Genomic DNA, 22,624 nt, shown 5'->3' with positions numbered 1-22,624 from the left:
AGAGAGAGAGAGAGAAACAATCTCTCTAGGGGGCTGCAATGAAAACATAACCCTGCTTTGAACCTCTTAACTAACCCCCTGAACAAACATGTATACAAAGATAAGATCACATAGTATATCTACACACAAACTCACGAGTGAAATCCAACAAAGACCTACAGTAGGTATCATGTCTACACCTTTAGCTGACACCAGTCATTGTCCAGTGGAAATAAAGCTTTCTTTGTTAAGGGAGTTCTGGTCATCATTATCAAACTGACTGTTTGAAGAAAAAAATGGTTTCCTATCACCATTCCCTTTACCCTGTTTTTACTAACAATCAGACATCTGGTGTGTCCATTCTGGCTCGGACATGGCTACTTGCTTACTTGGAGATATGGTGTGCTTGTTTCTGTGCCACCCACTTTTTTCTGGTGATATTTTAAATACAAATTATTCCAATATAGCTATACAGCACATTTGTCAGAAATTGAAAGCTTGCACATTCATGCTAAACTAATCGAAATACCATTGCATAGGTTGTTATTATGGAAATAACATCATCATGTCAAGTGTTGCGTTATACATGTCCCAAAGATGTCTATCTTTATGTGGAGCAGTGAACAGGGGAGAGAGATAAGTGCCAGGATGAATGTGTGTTCTTTCCTCATCCTGCTCCAAAGTCAACACATTCAGGGTTACGACAGGCCTGGTTGTGAAAGCATGTCATCCGAGCAGAACGCACTGCATTGGGCTGTTGTGGTCACATCACACTTGTTTCTCAGTCCTTTGATGATTAAACAAGTGATAAATGGAGTCTTTATTACTCTCTACTGTACTGGTCTATAGCCTCCAGTAATTGTTTCAGGTTCAGTAGCTCTGTCTTTCAGCGTTCTGCTGGTAATTGTGTATTGTACTGTGTGCGCACAGAGCGCTATATAGTGTTTAATGTTCATATTCTATATGCATTCATTAAACTCAAACATATGCATCATTCAGCTATTGTAAGCTGCTGTCCAAACTAGAGCGGTTAAAGTTTGTTTTTGGAGTTTGCATTGGATTGGGCCTGTCGGGAACAAATATATCTTTCATCAACAGCCACTGGTGACTCACCCAGCCAGCCCCACTCATAACCTGTAGAATGATGTATGAGTCATGCCTTGACTTCACTCCATCCCTTGTTTGACTTTATGAAGTCCCACAGGTTCGTTCCCTGCATACGTTTATTCAAAATGTTTGTGTTTCTATATGATGAGTGATGCGAGTCATGTGACTGTTTTGATACCATTGATATGTGCCAAGCTGTAGCCTGTGCCAAGCTGTCCTGTGTGTGTGTGTGTGTGTGTGTGTGTGTGTGTGTGTGTGTGTGTGTGTGTGTGTGTGTGTGTGTGTGTGTGTGTGTGTGTGTGTGTGTGTGTGTGTGTGTGTGTGTGTGTGTGTGTGTGTGTGTGTGTGTGTGTGTGTGTGTGTGTGTGTGTGTGTGTGTGTGTGTGTGTGTGTGTGTGTGTGTGTGTACCCTGTGTTGCTGACTGAACAGCTGTGTTGAGCTTTGCCATTGTAAAAGTGTATTGATACAGTTAATGCAAAACAACAGAGCCATTGTTTTGCTGAGGAGGATAATGCTCTGTGGCTCGGCTGCTGCTGGCTTTTATCAGTCAACTCCCTGTTGAGTATTCTGCAACATTACAGTGTGTTGTCTAAATGATCTGCTTGAGAGCGTCTGTTATGTTGCGTGGGAGGCAGTTCTACTTCTGTAATACTATACCTTCACTGTAGGCTAGCTGCCATATTTCCTAAACATACCCAGGAAACTAGTGGGAGTGACCAATGGTGTTGCACAACAGTTCATTGAACTTCCAAAATGTCTAAAAACATTGTAAAACATTTAAGTTTTGAATGTTAGGGTTTCAGAAAATCTCAAATAACTTAATATTACCCGCCTGTATTTCCTGTTATGTTGAATTGTGCCAGATCTGAATATCTCCTACACTCTTCGTAAAAAAAAGGTTTTATCTAGAGCCTAAAGCCAAATTGATACCTGTTGCTAACATGCGTCCTGTCATGCTCGCTGAAATGAGTGGACCAAGGTGCAGCGTGGTAGGCGTACATTTTCCTTTATTTAAAGAACACCGAACAAAAAACAACAAAATACCAACCCGAAATGTGAAGCTAAATAACAGTGCTCACAGGCAACTATCCATAGTCAAGATCCCACAAAGCACAATGGGGAAATGGCTGCCTAAATATGATCCCCAATCAGAGACAATGATAAACAGCTGTCTCTGATTGGGAACCATACCAGGCCAACAAATCACTAATCATCTGGATGACCCACCCTAGTCACTATCACGCCCCAACCAACATAGAGAATAAACAGCTCTATGCTCAAGGCGTGACACGTCCTTTGTCCTGATCTTATCCACATTCTGATTGTGTCCACATTGAAGACGTAGCATCTACACATGGTGATAAAATGTGTCTCTTATCCATCCACTCTGTCCACAATGTAACCAGATTTCCTGGTGCCTCCCTGTATGCAGATTATTTAACAGATATTCTTTCAAAATAATATTTATTTATTTTAAGACAATTATTGATGCCATAAGTCAATGGTGCTACCTGTCGATGATTTTGAGGCCGATATAATTATTTAAATGTTTTATCCATCCATATCTGTTTATACTTGATTGATATTCAGATACAATGAGTCCCTGACTACCTCCGGAGGTGGCCAGGAAGATCTGATTACAATCAGATTAGAATGAGTATTTTAATCGTCTACACCAGTCTAAAAATGTAGGCACAATCCGAATGTGGACAAGATCAGGACAAAATATGCATGTTAGAACCACGTATAAACAGGGCTTAAAAAGGTCATTTGGCTGTCCCCATAGGAGAACCCTTTGAAGAACCCTTTGGGTTCCAGGTATAACCCTTTTCAGTTCCATGTAGAACCCTTTCCACAGTGTTCTACATGGAACGCAAAATAGTTATATCTGTAACCAAAAAGGGTTCTCCTATTGGGACAGCCAATGAACTCTTTTGAAACCCTTTTATCTAAGAGTGTAGGGGAGGGATGGCATCAGATTGAATGTAGTAACAGAGAAAGACTCCAAGCAGTTTGGAGCTGGTTGATTTAGGCCTCAGACTTGTTCAGAGGCTGCAAACTGATAGAGAGACTGAGGAAATGTTTACCCAAAACTGGTGACTGATGTCTTACTGAGGTCAAAGGGCAAGGTTGGGGGTTAAGTTTATTTAATTACATAACGTTTGCTTTTGTGTGTTTTGTTCCATCTTACTTATTCGACCTCCGACCATTGACCTCAAGTCATATTGATTTGCTGCGTGGTTAATATGTTGCATCTGTATACAGCGCCACATGGGAGTGTGGATGGTTCCTGTGGTCTTTATAATTACTCAGTGCATAGTTGTTGCATTGGATATGTCATAGTCATTATCCATTATGAAACATGAGAAAGGTCCTGAGACATGATTGTCCAAAACACAGGGTCCTAATTATGAAAAATGAGAAAGCAATTAGCATTCATATTTATTCATATCCTTTCAGATCAAGCTGTGTATGTGAGATAACACGTTCTGCCAGATGTGCTTCCTCTTCGGGCTTGAAGTTGGAACAGATACCACTGTCTGCAAGTAGACACCCGCTGGGCACAGACGTCAGTTCAACGTCTAGTTTTAATTTACATTTGGTTGAGTTGTCAACAAATGTGAATTCAACTTGAAATCAGCAAAACATTTCACTATATCATTGGATTTATATTCAAATATAAAATTATCTTAAAATGGACTTTTTTCCAATTCCAATCAGTTTTTCACATTGATTCAACATGAAATGACATGAAAACAATGTTGATTCAACCAGTTTGTGACCAGTGGGCAGCACTAGAAAACAAGAGAATAAAACTTTATGGATGATTCGTCTGTAGAAGTCTTGCAAACTCAGCATAATTTAGGAATAAAATGTATCATAATCAAACCATTCATGCATCAAAAAGATCCCTGGTTCAACCCTAATTCATGGATCATAGACCAAACGTCACAGCAATCTATTCTGCACAGTTTGTTATTTTCCCAAAGTCACTGTACAAATAAATCATTAACTGACGAGACTGGCTTCAATGTGTTGGCAAAGTAGGCATGGCCAGGGTAACTTAACATATGCCAACGGAATCAATAGATTCTGTAGAGAAGCAGTTTGATGATTTATGGTTCTGTATGACTCATCAGACAACTTTGTCATGATGAAAATTTATTCTGCATACACCCTATTGTGGGAAAGGATGGTATAACAAAGCCAGAAGATGCTGATCAATGATGAACAAACAAACCTCTTTTGTTGAAAAATGTACATGACTGCCGTTTTAATCAGGTGGTTGAAACGTCCCACATGTAGCAGAGTAAGACAATTATCTTATTGACTGATGGGGATAGTTTTTTTTAAGTGTAGTGCATTTATCTTCAACATTGCTAAAATGTCTCAGAACATTTCACCCCTCTGAACACATCCATGGTGTTGCACCTGTATCTACAGCACAGGAGGTTGGTTTCACCTTAATTGGGGAGGACGGACTCGTGGTAATGGCTGGATTGGAATGGTATTAAATCCATCATTAAATCCATCATGGTTTTCATGTGTTTGAGCTGTCCTCCACTCCGCAGCCTCCACTGATCAACAGAATCAACAATGGAATGCTGGTTCCCATTCTGAATTCTAAGAGAGATTCTCATAGCTCACTATATTGGGAAGGCACAATGGGTGTGAGCTAGCCTAACCGCTTCCATTGACAACACAGAGTCAACTTAAAACCCTTTGAGTACAGTGATGTTGTACCCACAGCAACTATTAAACTGAAAGGGTCTCGACCCAGCCCTGTGCAACTGGGTACTGGACTTTCTGACGGGCTGCATCCAGGTGGTGAGGGTAGGTAACAACATCTCCACCCCGCTGATCCTCAACACTGGGGCCCCACAAGGGTGCGTTCTGAGCCCTCTCCTGTACTCCCTGTTCACCCACGACTGCGTGGCCATGCACGCCTCCAACTCAATCATCAAGTTAGCAGACGACACTACAGTGGTAGGCTTGATTACCAACAACGACGAGACGGCCTACAGAGAGGACGTGAGGGCCGGAGTGTGGTGTCAGGAAAATAACCTCACACTCAACGTCAACAAAACATAGGAGATGATCGTGGACTTCAGGAAACAGCAGAGAGAACACTCCCCTATCCACATCGATGGGACAGTAGTGGAGAGGGTAGTAAGTTTTAAGTTCCTCCGGCGTACACATCACGGACAAACTGAATTGGTCCACCCACACAGACAGCGTGGTGAAGAAGGCGCAGCAGCACCTCTTCAACCTCAGGAGGCTGAAGAAATACGGCTTGACACCAAACGCACTCACAAACTTTTACAGATGCACAATCGAGAGCATCTTGTCGGGCTGTATCACCGCCTGGTACGGCAACTGCTCCGCCCACAACCGTAAGGCTCTCCAGAGGGTAGTGAGGTCTGCACAACGCATCACCGGGGGCAAACTACCTGCCCTCCAGGACACCTACACCACCCGATGTCACAGGAAGGCCATAAAGATCATTAAGGACAACAACCACCCGAGCCACTGCCTGTTCACCCCGCTATCATCCAGAAGGTGAGGTCAGTACAGGTGCATCAAACCAGGGACCGAGAGACTGAAAAACAGCTTCTATCTCAAGGCCATCAGACTGTTAACGGCCACCACTAACATTGAGTGGCTGCTGCAAACATACTGACTCAACTCCAGGCACTTTAATAATGGAAAAATGTATGTAAAAAATGTATCACTAGCCACTTTAATCAATGCCACTTAATATAATGTTTACATACCCTACATTACTCATCTCATATGTATATACTGTACTCGATGCCATCTACTGCATCTTGCATATGCCGTTCTGTACCATCACTCATTCATATAACTTTATGTACATATTCTTCATCCCTTTACACTTGTGTGTGTATAAGGTAGTTGTTGTGAAATTGTTAGGTTAGATTACTCGTTGGTTATTACTGCATTGTCGGAACTAGAAGCACAAGCATTTCACTTCACTTGTGGTCCTACTGTAGCTCAGTTGGTAGAGCATGGCGCTTGTAACGCCAGGGTAGTGGGTTCGATCCCCGGGACCACCCATACGTAGAATGTATGCACACATGACTGTAAGTCGCTTTGGATAAAAGCGTCTGCTAAATGGCATATATTATTATTATTATTATTACCTCACTTGCATTAACAGCTGCTAACCATGTGTTTGTGACAAATAACATTTGATTTGATATGACCTCCTGAAAACAGACCAGAGCCTATTGACATGTGTGTCCCAGAAAGCACAATGTTATTCTAACTACTGCACACACACTGTTGTGAATTGTGAATAAGTTGTGTTGGTGAGTGTCGTCTGACCAGTGTACCATTTCTCTCTGCTATAAATCGTCAAGTCTGTCATGTAAAGCACAACGAGGGTGTCAGATGTCACAGTTAAAACAGGAAACAGAAGCGTTGTGGTTGTGTTCTTGGAGATGTTGATGTTTAAGAAATGTGTACTTACAGCTGAATTACTTTCGGTGTGTCAAGTGGTCATGGGCGACGACTGACCATACATCATTAATATGATAACAACATATAGGTGGAATGGGTCGTGGGTGGCACAATTAGCCATGCCATGGGGTTTGTGAATGTGTGTGTGAGAAAGTGGACCAGAGGATAAGGACATGTTATAATCCGGAAGTGGGTCTAATCCTGAATGCTGAATGGTTAAAACCGTGATAGAAGAGATTAAATCAAAGGAAAGACTGCGAGAGTGGGCGAGGGATAGAAACCAAGTTTCAGCATCTTATCAGTGGTTACTGGGTGAGAACAGCAGCCTGCTCTAAGCCTAACAGTACCTCTCTCTCTCTCTGTCTCTCTGTCTCTCTGTCTCTCTCTGTCTGTCTGTCTGTCTGTCTGTCTGTCTGTCTGTCTGTCTGTCTGTCTGTCTGTCTGTGCGTCAGGAGTTTTGACCAACGGAGCGTGAAAACAGAATACAGCACCACGACTGACAGGGATGCTACCTCCATGATCAGCTATGACATGTCAGCCTTCAACAGCCTCAGTCCCAACAAGTCCAGAAATAAGGTATGTCACTATATAGTAGACTACAATAGGAGTCCTCTGTTGTGTTGTGGAGAAGTCATCTGGAAATATCTGTTCTGTATTTGCATTACTGTACTTTTAAACCCCACCCTCTTTACCCTCTGTGAGGCCAATCTAAAGTATTTTAGGACAGACTCATCTAAGAGTAATGATGAAATGTGACTATACTATACATCGTAGCAAAACATACTGTACCATACATTTTTACCATAGTTCTGTTCTGCAAGTGTCAAAAGAGAGAACTTTCAGAGTGGATAGATTCATATGCAACACACTTGATATTGATCAAAACGGTTACTAAACATAAAACGATTACTAAACATAATTTCAGTGACAGAATCTGTTCCTTTGCTTGGAGACATTTACTCCATACTACCGCTTGCCACTTCTTCTTGCACTGAGCCTGGCTGTGCAGTCATATATAAGGTGTGCAGAGGAGGGCAGTATTGACTCACTTTGCAGGGCCCTGAGTGGAAAAGAAGTAAGGTAAATCCCAAACCAGTCCCTTCCTCACTCCTCGACCCTCCATTTGCACGATCAAGTGTTATTGAGGATGTAGGTGCTAATTAGACCCTTTGATATGCGAGATGTACATAAACAGTACAGCAGTTCAGATTCTTCAGAGAGACCCCTCAGTAAAAGTTTGCGTCAGTTTATAGCTTTGTATTATGCAACATTTAGGTTTTGAATACCGATCTATATTTTTATTTGATTTTTATTTCACCTTTATTTAACCAGGTAGGCTAGTTGAGAACAAGTTCTCATTTGCAACTGCGACCTGGCCAAGACAAAGCATATCAGTGTGAACAGACAACACAGAGTTACACATGGAGTAAACAATTAACAAGTCAATAACACAGTAGAAAAAAAGGGAGTCTATATACAATGTGTGCAAAAGGCATGAGGAGGTAGGCGAATAATTACAATTTTGCAGATTAACACTGGAGTGATAAATGATCAGATGGTCATGTACAGGTAGAGATATTGGTGTGCAAAAGAGCAGAAAAGTAAATAAATAAAAACAGTGTGGGGATGAGATAGGTGAAAATGGGTGGGCTATTTACCAATAGACTATGTACAGCTGCAGCGATCGGTTAGCTGCTCAGATAGCTGATGTTTGAAGTTGGTGAGGGAGATAAAAGTCTCCAACTTCAGCGATTTTTGCAATTCGTTCCAGTCACAGGCAGCAGAGTACTGGAACGAAAGGCGGCCGAATGAGGTGTTGGCTTTAGGGATGATCAGTGAGATACACCTGCTGGAGCGCGTGCTATGGATGGGTGTTGCCATCGTGACCAGTGAGCTGAGATAAGGCGGAGCTTTACCTAGCATGGACTTGTAGATGACCTGGAGCCAGTGGGTCTGGCGACGAATATGTAGCGAGGGCCTGCCGACTAGAGCATACAAGTCGCAGTGGAGGGTGGTATAAGGTGCTTTAGTGACAAAACGGATGGCACTGTGATAAACTGCATCCAGTTTGCTGAGTAGAGTGTTGGAAGCAATTTTGTAGATGACATTGCCGAAGTCGAGGATCGGTAGGATAGTCAGTTTTACTAGGGTAAGCTTGGCGGCGTGAGTGAAGGAGGCTTTGTTGCGGAATAGAAAGCCGACTCTTGATTTGATTTTCGATTGGAGATGTTTGATATGAGTCTGGAAGGAGAGTTTGCAGTCTAGCCAGACACCTAGGTACTTATATTCAAGGTCGGAACCATCCAGGGTGGTGATGCTAGTCGGGCATGCGGGTGCAGGCAGCGATCGATTGAAAAGCATGCATTTGGTTTTACTAGCGTTTAAGAGCAGTTGGAGGCCACGGAAGGAGTGTTGTATGGCATTGAAGCTCGTTTGGAGGTTAGATAGCACAGTGTCCAATGACGGGCCGAAAGTATATAGAATGGTGTCGTCTGCGTAGAGGTGGATCAGGGAATCGCCCGCAGCAAGAGCAACATCATTGATATATACAGAGAAAAGAGTCGGCCCGAGAATTGAACCCTGTGGCACCCCCATAGAGACTGCCAGAGGACCGGACAGCATGCCCTCCGATTTGACACACTGAATTCTGTCTGCAAAGTAATTGGTGAACCAGGCAAGGCAGTCATCCGAAAAACCGAGGCTACTGAGTCTGCCGATAAGAATATGGTGATTGATAATTTCTTCAATAACCTTGGGTTATTAAGATAAATGTAGACACATTTATCAGAAGCCCCTTAAAGTTGTATACAAATCATTAGGGTTGAAGGGTAAATTATATGCCCACCTACAGATGCAGTATCTTAATTTGACCTATATTGTCACAGCAAAATAATCCTGCAGTAACAGGATTTCTTCCTGTGTTATTCTCCATTGACACCTACTTGACCAACATGTTGTCCAACATGTGCACTGTATATTATAGTTATTATTCATTATTATTATTAATGGGGTAGGATTCACTATCTATGTTCTATTGATATCAATCCAGGCTTTCACAAATACGTAATTGAGTACATTAATCCGTTCAAGAAGAATGATGTTTTCCCTGGAAACTTGGTTACTGGAGTAGAAAGAATAGGATCCTGTATCTTTTATTTTATTCATAAAAATGAAGTATTTCTAAGCTAGGTATACAATTTGGAACATGAACTTGAACACAATAACCACTAAGTTTGTGCCTGTACCTGTCATGTGTTTCCTGAAAGGTCTGAGGCCATTTGGAAACAAAAGAACAATCAGCTCTGTTTCAACAGGATTTTTAATAGGTGAAAGTCCTGTCGAGATCCAGAGTCTGTTTGTACTACTGAAGGAAGGATGTGCACAGGTCCATATGAAACAACAACAGCAGATCGCTCAACTTCTGACAGTTATAGGCACAAAAGGGCAAAAATGTACATCCTTTCGTGTGTCAGAGTTGGTCGAACCATTCACACTGTACACTGCTGAATCATGTAACAATTAGCTAATATTCGCAAATGTACATATTGTGTTTTTTCCTTGTCTCTGTCTTTTCCACTGTATTATGATATTGATAAAGATGTCCCGGGGCTACTGACTTGCCCCAGTTTGATTGAGGGAAGAAGGGTGGAGATGTTAGTCAGACATCCGTGTCCATACATTCTCATTGGATAATTAGTTAATGTGGGTTTTTTTTATGTGAAAGCTCTTTCACAATAGCCTTTATGCTGCACCTGTGATAGAAGTGGAATTATGCCCTGAAGCAATGTACCTTAGTTTGTTTGATACAAGTCTACTCAGTGCTAGACAGATATAGATACACATGGATATCGCTCACACACTGTCTCTCTGTCTGTCTGTAAAGTTAGACAGTTCACTTATTGTAATTGGCGGCGTTGACTTTTATTCCAGCTTAGTAATTGTATATTGTTATCTTCAACCAAGCAGCTTAGCAGGAAGCTATGAGCTGATAAACATTCACTTTTTGCACCTGATTTGCTATTGGTGCAGGATATGGTTATTATGCCGGGACTGTAAGGAAAATAAATCTACACGCTAAAATCCAGCAAGTATCGCTAAAATGGTATGTAGCGGTTTTATTTGAAGTGTTTGTGTGTATTATCTTTAGTTATGATGTTCTGTATACTCTTCCAGCCTTGTACTATAGTAGGAAACAGACAAACAGAGTGTGCTGGGCTTTTGTATGTATGCTACTGTGTATACTATGTTTTTGTTTAGACAGCCTTTATGTGATGTGTATGTTTGTATTGATTCTATGGATCCTGGACTCCCTGGAGAACAGTGACTATCCTGGCTAAATAGACTATCCTGGCTAAATCAATGAAAATAAATTAAATGACAGAATACAAAGTATACAGACAACAAAAGAACATTGGGACAGTCTTGTTCCATGCGCATATGGGCAGTGTGCGTCATGGCTGGATAGAACTTTCTTTTCACTTTGACATTATAGAGTATTTTGTGCAGATCAATGACAAAAAAAATCACAATTAAATCTATTTCAATCCCACTTTGTAACAACAACAAAATGCGAAAAAAATCCAAGGGGGTGAATATTTATGATACCCACTGTCTAAATTGAATAAGACATGGACATACATTGTTGTGTTTATTTCTAGGTATGGTAAGTAATCCAATAGATCTTATAGAAAACTAGTATTATTTGGTGATCCTCACATTCCTCGTTGGTTCTCATTCGACCTGTCCGGCATTGGGATTCAAAACCTGTCGATACTGACTTGTGGGAAATTTTATTTGTCACATGCGCCGAATACAACAGGTGTTTCACCTTACAGTGAAATGATTACTACAAGCCCCTAACCAACAATGCAGTTTAAAAAAGTACAGATAAGAATACGAAATAAAAGTAACAAGTAATTAAAGAGCAGCAGTGAAATAACAATAGCGAGACTATATACAGGGGGTACCGATACAGAGTCAATGTCCGAGGGCACCGGTTAGCTGAGGTAATATGTACATGTAGGTAGAGTTATTAAAGTGGCTATGCATAGATGATAACAACAGAGAGTAGCAGCAGTGTAAAAGAAGGGGAGGGGGGGTCAACGCAAATAGTCTGGGTAGCCATTTGATTAGATGTTCAGGAGTCTTATGGCTTGAGGGTAGAAGCTGTTTAGAAGCCTCTTGGACCTAGACTTGGCGCTCCAGTATTATCGCTTGCCGTGTGGTAGCAGAGAGAACAGTCTATGACTAGGGTGGCTAGAGTATTTGAACATTTTTAGATTCTTCCTCTGACAAAACCTGGTATAGACGTCCTGGATGGCAGGAAGCTTGTCCCCAGTGATTACTGGGCCGTGTCGCACTACCCCTTGTAGTGCCTTGCGGTCGGAGACCGAGCAGTTGCCACACCAGGCAGTGATGCAATCCACCAGGATGCTCTCGGTGGTGCAGCTGTAGATCCTTTTGAGGATCTGAGGACCCACGACAAATCTTTTCAGTCTCCCGAGGTCTGCCTAATGTTGTCAATACCATAGAATTAGCCATTAGAAAATTACTTTAATAGGATCTCTATGGTCATTGCCCAGGTGCTGTAGAAGCCTGATCATCTCCCTACTTGGCTGTTACCAAAGATACATCTACACCAGTGTTTCCCAAATCTGGACAAGCACACCTGATTACTACTTGACTACTTGTCAACTAATCATCAAGTACTTGACAAGTTGAATCAGGTGGTTTTGTCCAGGGCTACAACAAAAATGTGTGCTGTTGGGGGGTACTTGAGGACCAAAGTTGGGAAACACTGATCTATACCATTCAGCTTGGCCTGTTTGATTTTGACAAGAATGCTATATACTATAGACTATCAGTAACATTTCAACTTACTACCTACAAATTTAACCCTAACACTAACCCTTATCCTAACCCTAAACTTAAGCCTTACCCTAACACTATCCCGAATCTTAACCCTTACCCTTATTCTAAACCTTGCCTTAACCGTAACCTTAGCAGGCAGTTGTTTATCAATAGATAGTCAGTTGATTATCTGATAATTTGTTGATAGTATGACCATCTGTATAGCATCTACAGAAGAACTATCCAAATAAATTGTGATCGAATATTTACGGAATCTTAGAGGTAATAGTTGATGTTAAGGATTTAAGGTTAATGCGTTAATCAGAGAATTCATCTATTCTATGTAAATGTACTACATCATTGAGCACACCTCATATCAGGGCTCTCTAAAAACCTGTTCCTGGAGCGCTAACCCCCTGTAAGTTTTCGTTCAAACCCCAGTTGTAACTAACCTGATTCAGATATTCAACCAGATAATTATTACAATCAGGTGTGCTAGATAAGGGTTGGAGCAAAAACCTACTGGACGGTGGCTCTCCAGGAATAGGGTTGGAGAACCCAGCTTTATATCAAGGACAAAAAAAAGCGAGAGGGGAACTAACGTCTGTGGTTATTTGTACAGCTGTGCCAAAAACAACAGGTGTGTCTGTTCTCCATCTGGGTATTTATCTTTCTGTTTTTTTTCTCTGTCTCCTCCAAGAGCTCAGACAGAGTGTTGAACCGCATCGGCAGTTTTTTTTCCATAAAGAAGAAGAAGAGCCGGAGCGGTTCACTCTCAGCAGACTCAGAGGATGGATCCTGGCTTGGTCCTGGCTCTCCAGGCTCCCCCCAGTCCCCTGGTTCTCCTGTCTTCCCCCAGTCCCCTGGTTCTCCCATCTCCCCTCAGTCCCCTGGTTCTCCTCTCTCCCCCCACCAACCTCCACAGGAAGACTGGCAAAAGACCCCCACCACCACCCGGAGAGAGGGGGAGGTAGTGGAAGCCGGAGCTGGGCCAGTGCAAGGAAGTTTGTCAGAGCTCCAGGAGGAGGGATCGGTGTTCAGTACCAGCTCCAGCCCTGGTACCTCCAGCCTAGCCTCTCTGGTGGTGGTGGACAGAGGGGACCTTTTGTTTGCAGGCAGCGACAGCAGCGGTCGTGGCAGCGTGAGGGAGATGCAGGTGTGCAGGGCGAGCCGGGCCGAGGCAGAGGCAGAGGCAGACGGAGAGGCCAACAGGAATTACTGGAATCTGACTCCCACGAACTCGTCCTCCGGAGCAGACCAAGTCCCAGGGCTCAGCCCCACTGAGGACGTAGTGGGAGAGGCGAGCAGGAGGCTGCAGGTACATCTGGAACAAACCACTGTGAAAGACAGAGAGGGGTCTGGAGGAGGCAGCCCAGTGGTCCAAAACACCCTCAGGTCGTTTGAGCTCTCCCAATCTCACCTTAAGGCTGACTTCACCTCTCTGGTCACAGAGTCTAAAAAGACCTCCCTGAAAACATCTGTTGGAGGGAAGGGGAGTTACCTGGTGGGAGTGACTGTAGGCTCTCAGTCACACACCCCGTCCTCCTCAGATCCCCAACCAGAGGGGGAGGAGGGGAAGGACAGCCCAGCCATGGGGAAGAAAAACAGGAGGAGGGCTCTGAAATCCACCAGCAGCAGCTCGCCTGAAACAGCTCCCCCCACACAGACCACGTTACATGGGGGAGAGGAGGGGACGACGCAGGATTCACCAGTGAAGCTACACAAAGCCTTGTGGGTGGAAACACACCTGGGAGAAGAGGAGGGGGAGAGGAAGGGGAAGAGGAAAAGTGTAAATTCACATTCAGTCCTGGCCATACCTATGACTGTGGCCCCTGTTGAGTACCCTGATACTGCAGGTGTCCTGGCCACTCTAACTCCTTCAGCAGTATCAGCAGCAGAGGCCAGTGGCAGAGAGCCAAAGCCAAAGCTGGCTGTATCTACAGCGCCAGCCTCCAAGGAGTCTAAAACAACAAACAAAGCCCAGCCAGAGGTGAACAGTCCAGGCACAGACTCAGAGAGCAGCACCCCTCGAGAGTACCAGATGGCCCTGAGCAAAGAGGAAAAGCGCAGGAGTGTGAAACTGTCCCGCAGTGAGAAGCTTTTCCCTAAGAAGGTGTATGTGAGCCCTGAGCACAGTTTTGACGGGGACGAGCAGACAAAAACAGAGCTAGAAAATAATGACATGGCAGACTTGGCTTCAAAGATTCCTCAGAAGTCAGAGGTGAAACTGTGAGTATCTTTACTTGACATTTTCTTTGGTCTTTTTAAAGAGTGCTTTGATCCTAAAGTGAGAAAGAGAGATTGAGAGAGTGATTGAAAGGTTAGTGAGAGAAAGAAAAAAAACACCTGAGCTGTGCCTATTTGTACCAGAGGAGAACAATAACAGCAGTTCTTAGTACAGCTGAAAAAGTCCTGCGTCATTAAAATGTCACATTACTTAATGTATACTTTACTTGGACTACATGATTACTGATCGTACTACTACAGGTCATCAACTATGCAACCATACTGTATCTTCCTATGTCATTGTCACAAAATACAGTGTGCACTTTACAACCCAGTCAGTACACTACCTTACATTGTTAAGTCAGTTGTTCAAATGAACTGTTTTATTTCAATCAAAATGGAGCTTTACTCCATGTTTTATTTCCATCTTGAATGATGACTAATGGCAGAAGCAACTAGTCACGTTGTTTGACTAAAGGGTTTAATGAGTAGACTCAGTACAAGTCTGACAAAAGTAAGGCACACCATTCTGATATCCACGTATCTTTCAGGCATAGTACTGCCACAAGGCATGCTTCTTGTTGTATCATATTAATGTGATGTAGCCTGTTTTTTAGATTAAAATGCTTGGAATTCATCCAAGACTCTTCATGGATGTATTGTTCTACTGATACCTGAGGAGATGTTCTGCACTGCTGGAAGTTTTAAGTGAGAGCAGTTGGTCAAGCTACTCAGTGCAGAAAGATTTATTTCAGGTTCACTTTGCACATATTGCTAAAGGCTGTTTTTCCTTATCCGAATAACATGTTTATTTGGTTTTATAATGGTTGGTATAAATGAAGTACCCTATCAATGTAGTTACAACACCTGTTTGTGGTGACAAGTTTGTTCTGCACACTAAATTATTTTACCCTCCTGTCCTCAAAGTTAATCACACATTTTCTCTCTTCTCTAAACAGCTCGCCAAGCCCTCAAAAGGTTTATGTAGACCTCAAGGAACCAAACAATGACTGTATCATCACTGCTGGGGAGATAACCAAGGATACAGACTCTGATCGAAGACACCATGACACCATGGCTGTTGACAGTTCCCCAACGTCCCCAACCCCAGAGCTGGATGAGGCCTCTCCAACCACAACTATGCCAGGACGTAAAACACAGCCCAACACAGGAGATTCAAGGGTTAGATGTCAGGTGACGACCCAGGTCACCCCATTTAAACCAGGTGACAAAGTAGGCAATGTAGCCAGTCGGTCAAAGTGTCCCCCTCCTCCGGTTGGACCCAAGTCCAAAGCTGTCCTGGGCATGGCTAAGGGAAAGGGTCTCAAAGATGGTGGAAAGGCAGGGATTTCTAGTAGGGCTCCATCACAAATGACACCAAAAGATGGCAGTGAGAAAACAAAGGTTATGTCACCTACGTTAAAGGATCAACCCACCGCAGGAAAAACAGAGGTCACCGATAGCCCCAAGTCGAAAATTCCCAAAAAGTCACAGACAGAAGCTATATCAAAACCTCCACTATCACCAGGCACAACCTCAGTGGTTGATGTTTCATTGGCTGTGTCTCTACCTGTGCTTGGTTCCAAACCCCAGAAGACCCCTAAACCTAAACATTTAATGATTAAAACAGACAAAAAGCCTATCACCGAGGAGGTGAATGAAGTGGGTTCAGGGGGGAAACCAACTCCAGGGCCTGTTACGCCAGAAGAGGCATCACCTACTAAAGTACCAGTCATGTCACCTGTGAACTCAGATAAGGTAAACCTATCCAATGGGATGGAAAAAGACCCTGAGGACAACAACACTGACATAGCCAAAACAAGTGAACCCAAAGATGTCAAAAAGCAGGCTCCCACACGCCCAGACAGCACCAACAGCAGCATGATACCAAAGAGCCGGTTACCCAAAGCCCCTGACAACTATTTGTCTCTGGTCAGGAAGATGAAAGATGGCAAACTCCAAACCAGCGACACAGGGAGTAAAACTACCAAGACCACTGAGAGAGCATCAGCTGTCAATAGTAGACCTTCCACACCAACCAGCCCAAAGCAGCAGGAGCTTCCCAGCCCAGAGGAAATGCCCCCAGATGAGACAATGACCACTGAACCTGAGAAGGGTAAGACAAACTTGTCATGGATTTTGAACATGGGATATTGATAAGATTCTGTCTGCTTATTCATAGCCCCTGTCTAGCTAACACGTTTTAGTTATGTGTTTAGTGGTGGTAATGTTTCAAAATTATCCAATGGTTTAATTTCTTTGATGGACAAGAGGAATTGTAGACGTCACATATTTAAGAGAAAGGGATAGCTCTCATTTTGCAATGCATTATGAAAACTAACCAACAAACTGCTATACTAACTGTCTGACTAACTATTGTATCACCAACAGGAAGCAAGCTGCCCTGCCCTTTGCAAACAAACCTGCCCCAACAGGCCTCCAATAAGAGCACCCCCCGTGATGACGGGGACACACCCACCCCTCCCTCACTGTTACCAACCAAGCCAGAGAAACCCGCCTCCCTTGGACTTAAGAAGAAGAGTAACATCACATCTCCCACCATGGACATGACTGCTGATGATTCTGGGAAGGCTTCACCACTGAGTTTGAAAAGTCCAGTGAAAGATCCAAGTGATTCTGTGACTGTGGCTAGCAAGCGTGCAATGTTCCGTCATGTAACTCCCCCTAAAGGCAAACCCAGCAAACCCCTCAAGAAATATGAGCAAACTATGAACTCTGAAACACAATCTAAATCCATACAAGATCATGTGTCACTGGTCACAGATGACTCTCAAATAGATGATCAACAAACCACACCAGCAACACACCAGCAACTGTTTGTAAATGATCAAACAGATGAACCAGCAGTCACTGGAACAAAGAAATCACTAGAGGACAGGAGCAGTAGTAGTACACCTGAAACAAAAATGGATAAAATATCTGAAAATGGACAAAAAAAATCGATATCAGTCAAAACTACCTGTATTACAAAGGAACAACAAACCAAATCATACCCAGGTCTCTCATCCAAGACAGAGAGTGACCACAACTATGTGGAAGCCTTAACCAATACACCACTGCAGCAGATGGGTCCTGTAAGCCCAAGTGTAGTCCTGGAGAAACGCCCAACTGAACCAAGCCTCATTGTGTCTGCCTCAAGCACACCTACCCATGAGGAAGTGATATATACATCAACCAAGCCTGAATTGACTGACCACATTCATACTGACACTGAGAACCAAGCTAATCAGAAAAGTAATGAGTGCAATGAAAATACTTCTACAGCTTCAGAGAAGCTCATACTTAGTGCTGGGGAAGGGATATCCAATACGAATCAGCCTGTGGAACATGGCCTGGATGTAGCAACGGATAGCTCACCCAAAAACGCCTCCACTGTGGTTGAAAGAATAGAGAGTCAAGATACGGCAACACAGTCACCCATCTTTGGATCAGAGGAAAAATCTAAGAAACTAGCTAATGCTCAAACCCCCGATATAGTACCTATTCGTAATGGCATAGTTTCTGATATATCCATAGTGTCTGGGAAAGAGACTGAAGTACAGAAGGGGGGAGAGCCAGTGAAGGTCTCCGACATCATAACAGAGCCTGTGATTGTTCTGAAACCAATTAAAAATGGTGAGGTCCAACTGAACAAAGAGCTTCCTTCACTGACACAGAATTTGGCAGATGCACATAGCGGGCCACACAAAGAAAACAAAGAGGACAAACTGGGTGAGGCGGCAACTAAGAGCACAGTTACTAAGATGGATGCAAAACAGGAATCAAAGACCATAACTACAAAAGATCAGAAGGAGAAAGTGACAAAACAAGAAGAAAGACCCAACGAAGGAGCGACTAAGATATTAGACACAAAACAGGACTCAAAATCTATAAGAACAAAAGCTCAGGAGAAGGTCTTGCTCCTCAAAGAACCCCCTAAAACGACAAAAGCAAACCCCAAGGCTGAGCTGCCTTTTCAGCTGCCAACTTCTCTGAAGCTCCCCTCTCCCCCTAAACCTCTCCCTCTGAAACAGGAATCTCCGTCCAGCTGGCTGAACGTGGAGCGCGGCTCAAAACAGGAGCAGAAGAGGGAGACGAAGAGAAGGCTAGACTGTTCAGCCAGCGAGGATGAGAGTCTGGCTGAGATTGACAACGTGGATGACTTCATCAGGAGCATTAAGGAACTGGGCACCCCCTTTCCCCTGCCCCCCAAGAGGCACCACGACCATGCCAAGACCTCCTCGCCCCCCTTTGCCCTGCCTGCCATCAAGGAGGACCGCTTCGAGAACCCTTTTGACGCTGATGGCTTCCAGTTTGGCCTGAAAAAGAGGACCAAGGATGAAGAAACCCCGGCCATGTTGATAAAGAAACAGGCCAGGGAGGAGAAGACGCAGCCAAGAAGGGCTAATGCAGAGGACAGCCTTCTCTTCAAAGCCCTCCAGTCTCCATCTAGAGCCCGGAGAAAACCAGGGTGTCAAACAGATGGGAAAGATGGAGAGGTGAACATTGAAGTAGAGGGGAAGAGGGAAGTAGAGAAGAAAGAGGAGCAAGGGGAAGAAACTGGTCAGCTCACGTCACGGCTAGGAAGGATGTCCCTACTCTCCAACCTATTGAGCTCCCCCAGGACTTCCAGAAGGAACAAAGGGGATCCTTCCTCCTCAGTCTCTAATGGTGCTCCTCCCTCTCCTACCACCCAGGGCACAGTGCCAGAAAGGGAGGGTTGGAGAAGTATGAATCCGGCCCTGAGTATGGGTGTGGTTGCAACTGGTGAGTCAATAATCAGTCCTTCCTCACCTCCTCCTCTCCCTTTGTTCACTGAGCTAAAGCTGCCAGATCCCCTGGAGCAGTATCTCAGGACAGACAAAGGATCCTCACAGAGTAGTGCTACACAGAGTACAATGGCTAGCCCTGTAATGGGCTTAGGTCACGGTACTGGACTAAAGGGACTTACCTTAGGACTTCATCCAGCCACCAACCACATCCCACAGGCCCCTCTGAATGGTCTTCCTGCAGCCAACCCTAAGGTAAGAAAGAGTCTCAGACAAGACTGCATGAAGCCAACTGACAGTTTGGGGTTTTGCATCATTACTGTACTGTATGTATCTATGTTATTTTATTTATCCATCTAAAATCTCTATAGACGGGTACTTTGTACTAGATTGAGAAATACGTTGTTTTTTTTCCATAGAGACTAAAATTGCATGATTGAGACATAACTATGGTTGTCTCTACCTGCCCGAGTCTCTCATATTCTCTCAGTACTGCTTTGCTTCTGGAAACAGAGGATTCAGTTTTACAACTAAATGAGTTCTGACCTGCAGGGCATTGTTTAATGGGCTGAGCAGATACTTCAGATCCTGTTCACTTTGTACAGGCATCTAAAGTATCTCCATGGCAACACGTCACTTAATCAAATCAGGTCCAGCTTTGTATTTTGGAATGTTGAAATACAATAAGATGTTTACAAGTTATGGCTCTGAGAAACAAGTCATGAATTGTTTGCAAGTAAAGACAAGAAGAGGCATACCTCAATAAACGTTTATATATGCCTTCGCCAGAACCACTCCATTTTGTACATACATTTTAATGCTCAGACCAGGCACACAAACATGCAAATAAGCCTACTTCTCTCACGTTGTTTTGCTTACATGACTGCCATTTTACTTTCTGCCCAGCGTGTGTAGACCGATGTTGGTTTGCTCTTACACGCTAATGTACAGTACATGGCATGTAGGCTGCTAACTATTGATGTTTTTAAGCTGGCAAATGTATGTTCTGCCGTGAGTACAGGAAATACACAGGATACTCAGAGGAAAATGAAAGTCAGCGTTCTTTCTTTTCCTTTTCAGATTCCAGAAGTGAGAGGGTTCCACAAACGGCCCGGGAAGGTACGATTGACTTTACATTCAAAACAAAATACTGCATCCACCGTCCACCGTGTTTTATAGTAACACGATATGATGCAAGGTTTACAACTAGTTGTGTGTTGGGGAGTTCTATATTATTTATTCTCATATACTTTTGATATTTTATGGTGATTATCTGGAAAGATATTTCATAAAACGCCTGCAGTATTCAACTCAGTCTATTGTGTCAGAAATTGCAAGTGACAAAGATACAATCACCAAGTGTCACGTGTTGTAATGACCATGAGATGTACTTACTGTAAATCTCTACATCCTGTTATAGATAGTGCTCCATGAGCAGGCTCAGTTTGAAGGAGAGGCCTACGAGGTGTTTGGGGACGTAGAGGATGCCTCCATGATGAAGCTGTCTCCTGTCATCTCAGTCAGGGTCATCAGGGGATGGTAAGACTATTTGTTGTGATTGTCACCGGTTACAAAGTAAGAATTGTCTATATCGTACATTTTTGGTTGTTGCTTTTTGGTCTTAATTTTAAGGTTAGGCAGAAGGTTAGTACTGTGGTTAAGGTTAGGTTTAAAATAACATTTTAAGAAGGTAAATTGTAGAAATAGGCTATGACTTTGTGGCTGTGGTAACTAATGACAATCGTTTGTTGGGGACAAACTTCATTCCTCATTCCCTCACTCTGTATTCCATAAATTAATGCTTTATTTCATACAAATCTTCAATTTTTAACTTGTCACAATCCTCTATTACATTATTAATTGATTAATGTCTCATGTTAAAGACGCATGACAGCAACTCAATATTTTGTGACTGTTGGGAACATGTCTCTCAGTGTGTCATCACATCCTGTCCCTGTAGCTGGCTGCTGTATGAGAAGCCAAGGTTCCAGGGGCGGACCATCGCCCTGGAGGAGGGGCCCATGGAGCTGGTCAACGTGTGGGCAGAGGAGGTGACACCAGGGGCACTGGATCACATGGGTCTGCCTGTGCCAACCTCACCCATGGTCATCGGATCTATCCGCCTGGCAGTGAGGGACTACAGTCTACCTCGGATTGACCTGTTCACTGAAGTGAATGGTCTGGGGAGAATGACATCCTTCTGCGACGACACTATTGAGATCTGCTCTTATGGGAACATACAGAACACCGGCTCCATCAAGGTCCACTCTGGAGTGTAAGTTCTACCTTCATTCTAACAAGGTTGTAGGTTCAAATCTTAGCAAAGAATTTGCTTCATTATTAAATTCAATTCAATATACTATACTTGCCCCAGCAGGCTTGCTAATGTTCAAAAGCGTGTTGAGATGGATGATACAGGCCCTCCGGGTGGCACAGTGGTTAAGGGTGCTGTACTGTAGTGCCAGCTGTGCCACCAAAGACCCTGAGTTCGTGCCCAGGCTCTGTCGCAACCGGCCGCGACTGGGAGGTCTGTGGGGCGAGGCAGAATTGGCCTAGCGTCATCTGGGTTAGGGAGGGCTTGGCCGGTAGGGATATCCTTGTCTCTTCGCTCATCTACTGTGGCCGGCCAGGCGCAGTGCACGCTAACCAAGGTTGCCAGGTGCACAGTGTTTCCTCCGACACATTGGTGCGGCTGGCTTCCGAGTTGGATGCTCGCTGCGTTAAGAAGCAGTGCGGCTTGGTTGGGTTGTGTATCGGAGGACGCATGACTTTCAACCTTCGTCTCTCCTGAGCCCGTATGGGAGTTGTAACGATGAGACAAGATAGTAGCTACTAAAACAATTGGATACCATGAAAAACAGGTTAAAAAAAACGTTTTAAAATTTTAAAAAGAAATGGCGTGCAAACTATAATTGAGCATTTTCACTCACTATAGTGTGTATGCGGTTTTTTTGCAACTCTTGCCATGGAGGCTGATCTTTCTTCACTTTTCTCATTGGAATTCAGGCTGGCCTGCATGTGCTTGTTGGAATGACATCATTTGCTGTTAGGAGATGTTATCTCAGTCACAAACATGTTGTTGTTTTTTGTAGACAGTACCTTGGTGCTGCTACACTCTTAGAAAAAAAGGGTTCCAAAAAAGGGTTCCAAAAGGGTCTTCGACTGTCCCCATAGGAGAACCCTTTTTGGTTACAGGTAGAACATTTTT

At 43.6% G+C, this 22,624-nt stretch overlaps 1 protein-coding gene across 4 annotated transcripts in view; it reads left to right on the top strand.

Annotated features, from left to right (window-relative positions):
• Positions 1 to 22,624, top strand: part of LOC124001222 (beta/gamma crystallin domain-containing protein 1-like) — a 63,196-nt gene that overhangs the window by 14,526 nt on the left and 26,046 nt on the right. For 3 of the 4 annotated variants that reach the window (XR_006832753.1, XR_006832754.1, XM_046307851.1), the window contains exons 2-8: positions 7,024 to 7,147; positions 13,122 to 14,650; positions 15,607 to 16,763; positions 17,039 to 19,671; positions 20,497 to 20,535; positions 20,837 to 20,955; positions 21,377 to 21,691. Coding sequence is in view for 2 of the 4 variants with exons in the window: in XM_046307851.1 (XP_046163807.1) it covers positions 7,024 to 7,147; positions 13,122 to 14,650; positions 15,607 to 16,763; positions 17,039 to 19,671; positions 20,497 to 20,535; positions 20,837 to 20,955; positions 21,377 to 21,691 (5,916 nt within the window). In the remaining 2 variants the exon portion in view is untranslated. Of the gene's footprint in view, positions 1 to 7,023; positions 7,148 to 10,433; positions 10,674 to 13,121; positions 14,651 to 15,606; positions 16,764 to 17,038; positions 19,672 to 20,496; positions 20,536 to 20,836; positions 20,956 to 21,376; positions 21,692 to 22,624 lie in introns of those variants that run through there. The other variant, XM_046307852.1, reaches the window with a different exon arrangement.

Source organism: Oncorhynchus gorbuscha, linkage group LG17 (genome assembly GCF_021184085.1).
Source record: "Oncorhynchus gorbuscha isolate QuinsamMale2020 ecotype Even-year linkage group LG17, OgorEven_v1.0, whole genome shotgun sequence".
Classification (NCBI taxonomy): domain Eukaryota; kingdom Metazoa; phylum Chordata; class Actinopteri; order Salmoniformes; family Salmonidae; genus Oncorhynchus; species Oncorhynchus gorbuscha.
The sequence above is the reverse complement of the archived record's forward strand: the minus strand, read 5'-3'. Positions and strand labels throughout refer to the sequence as shown.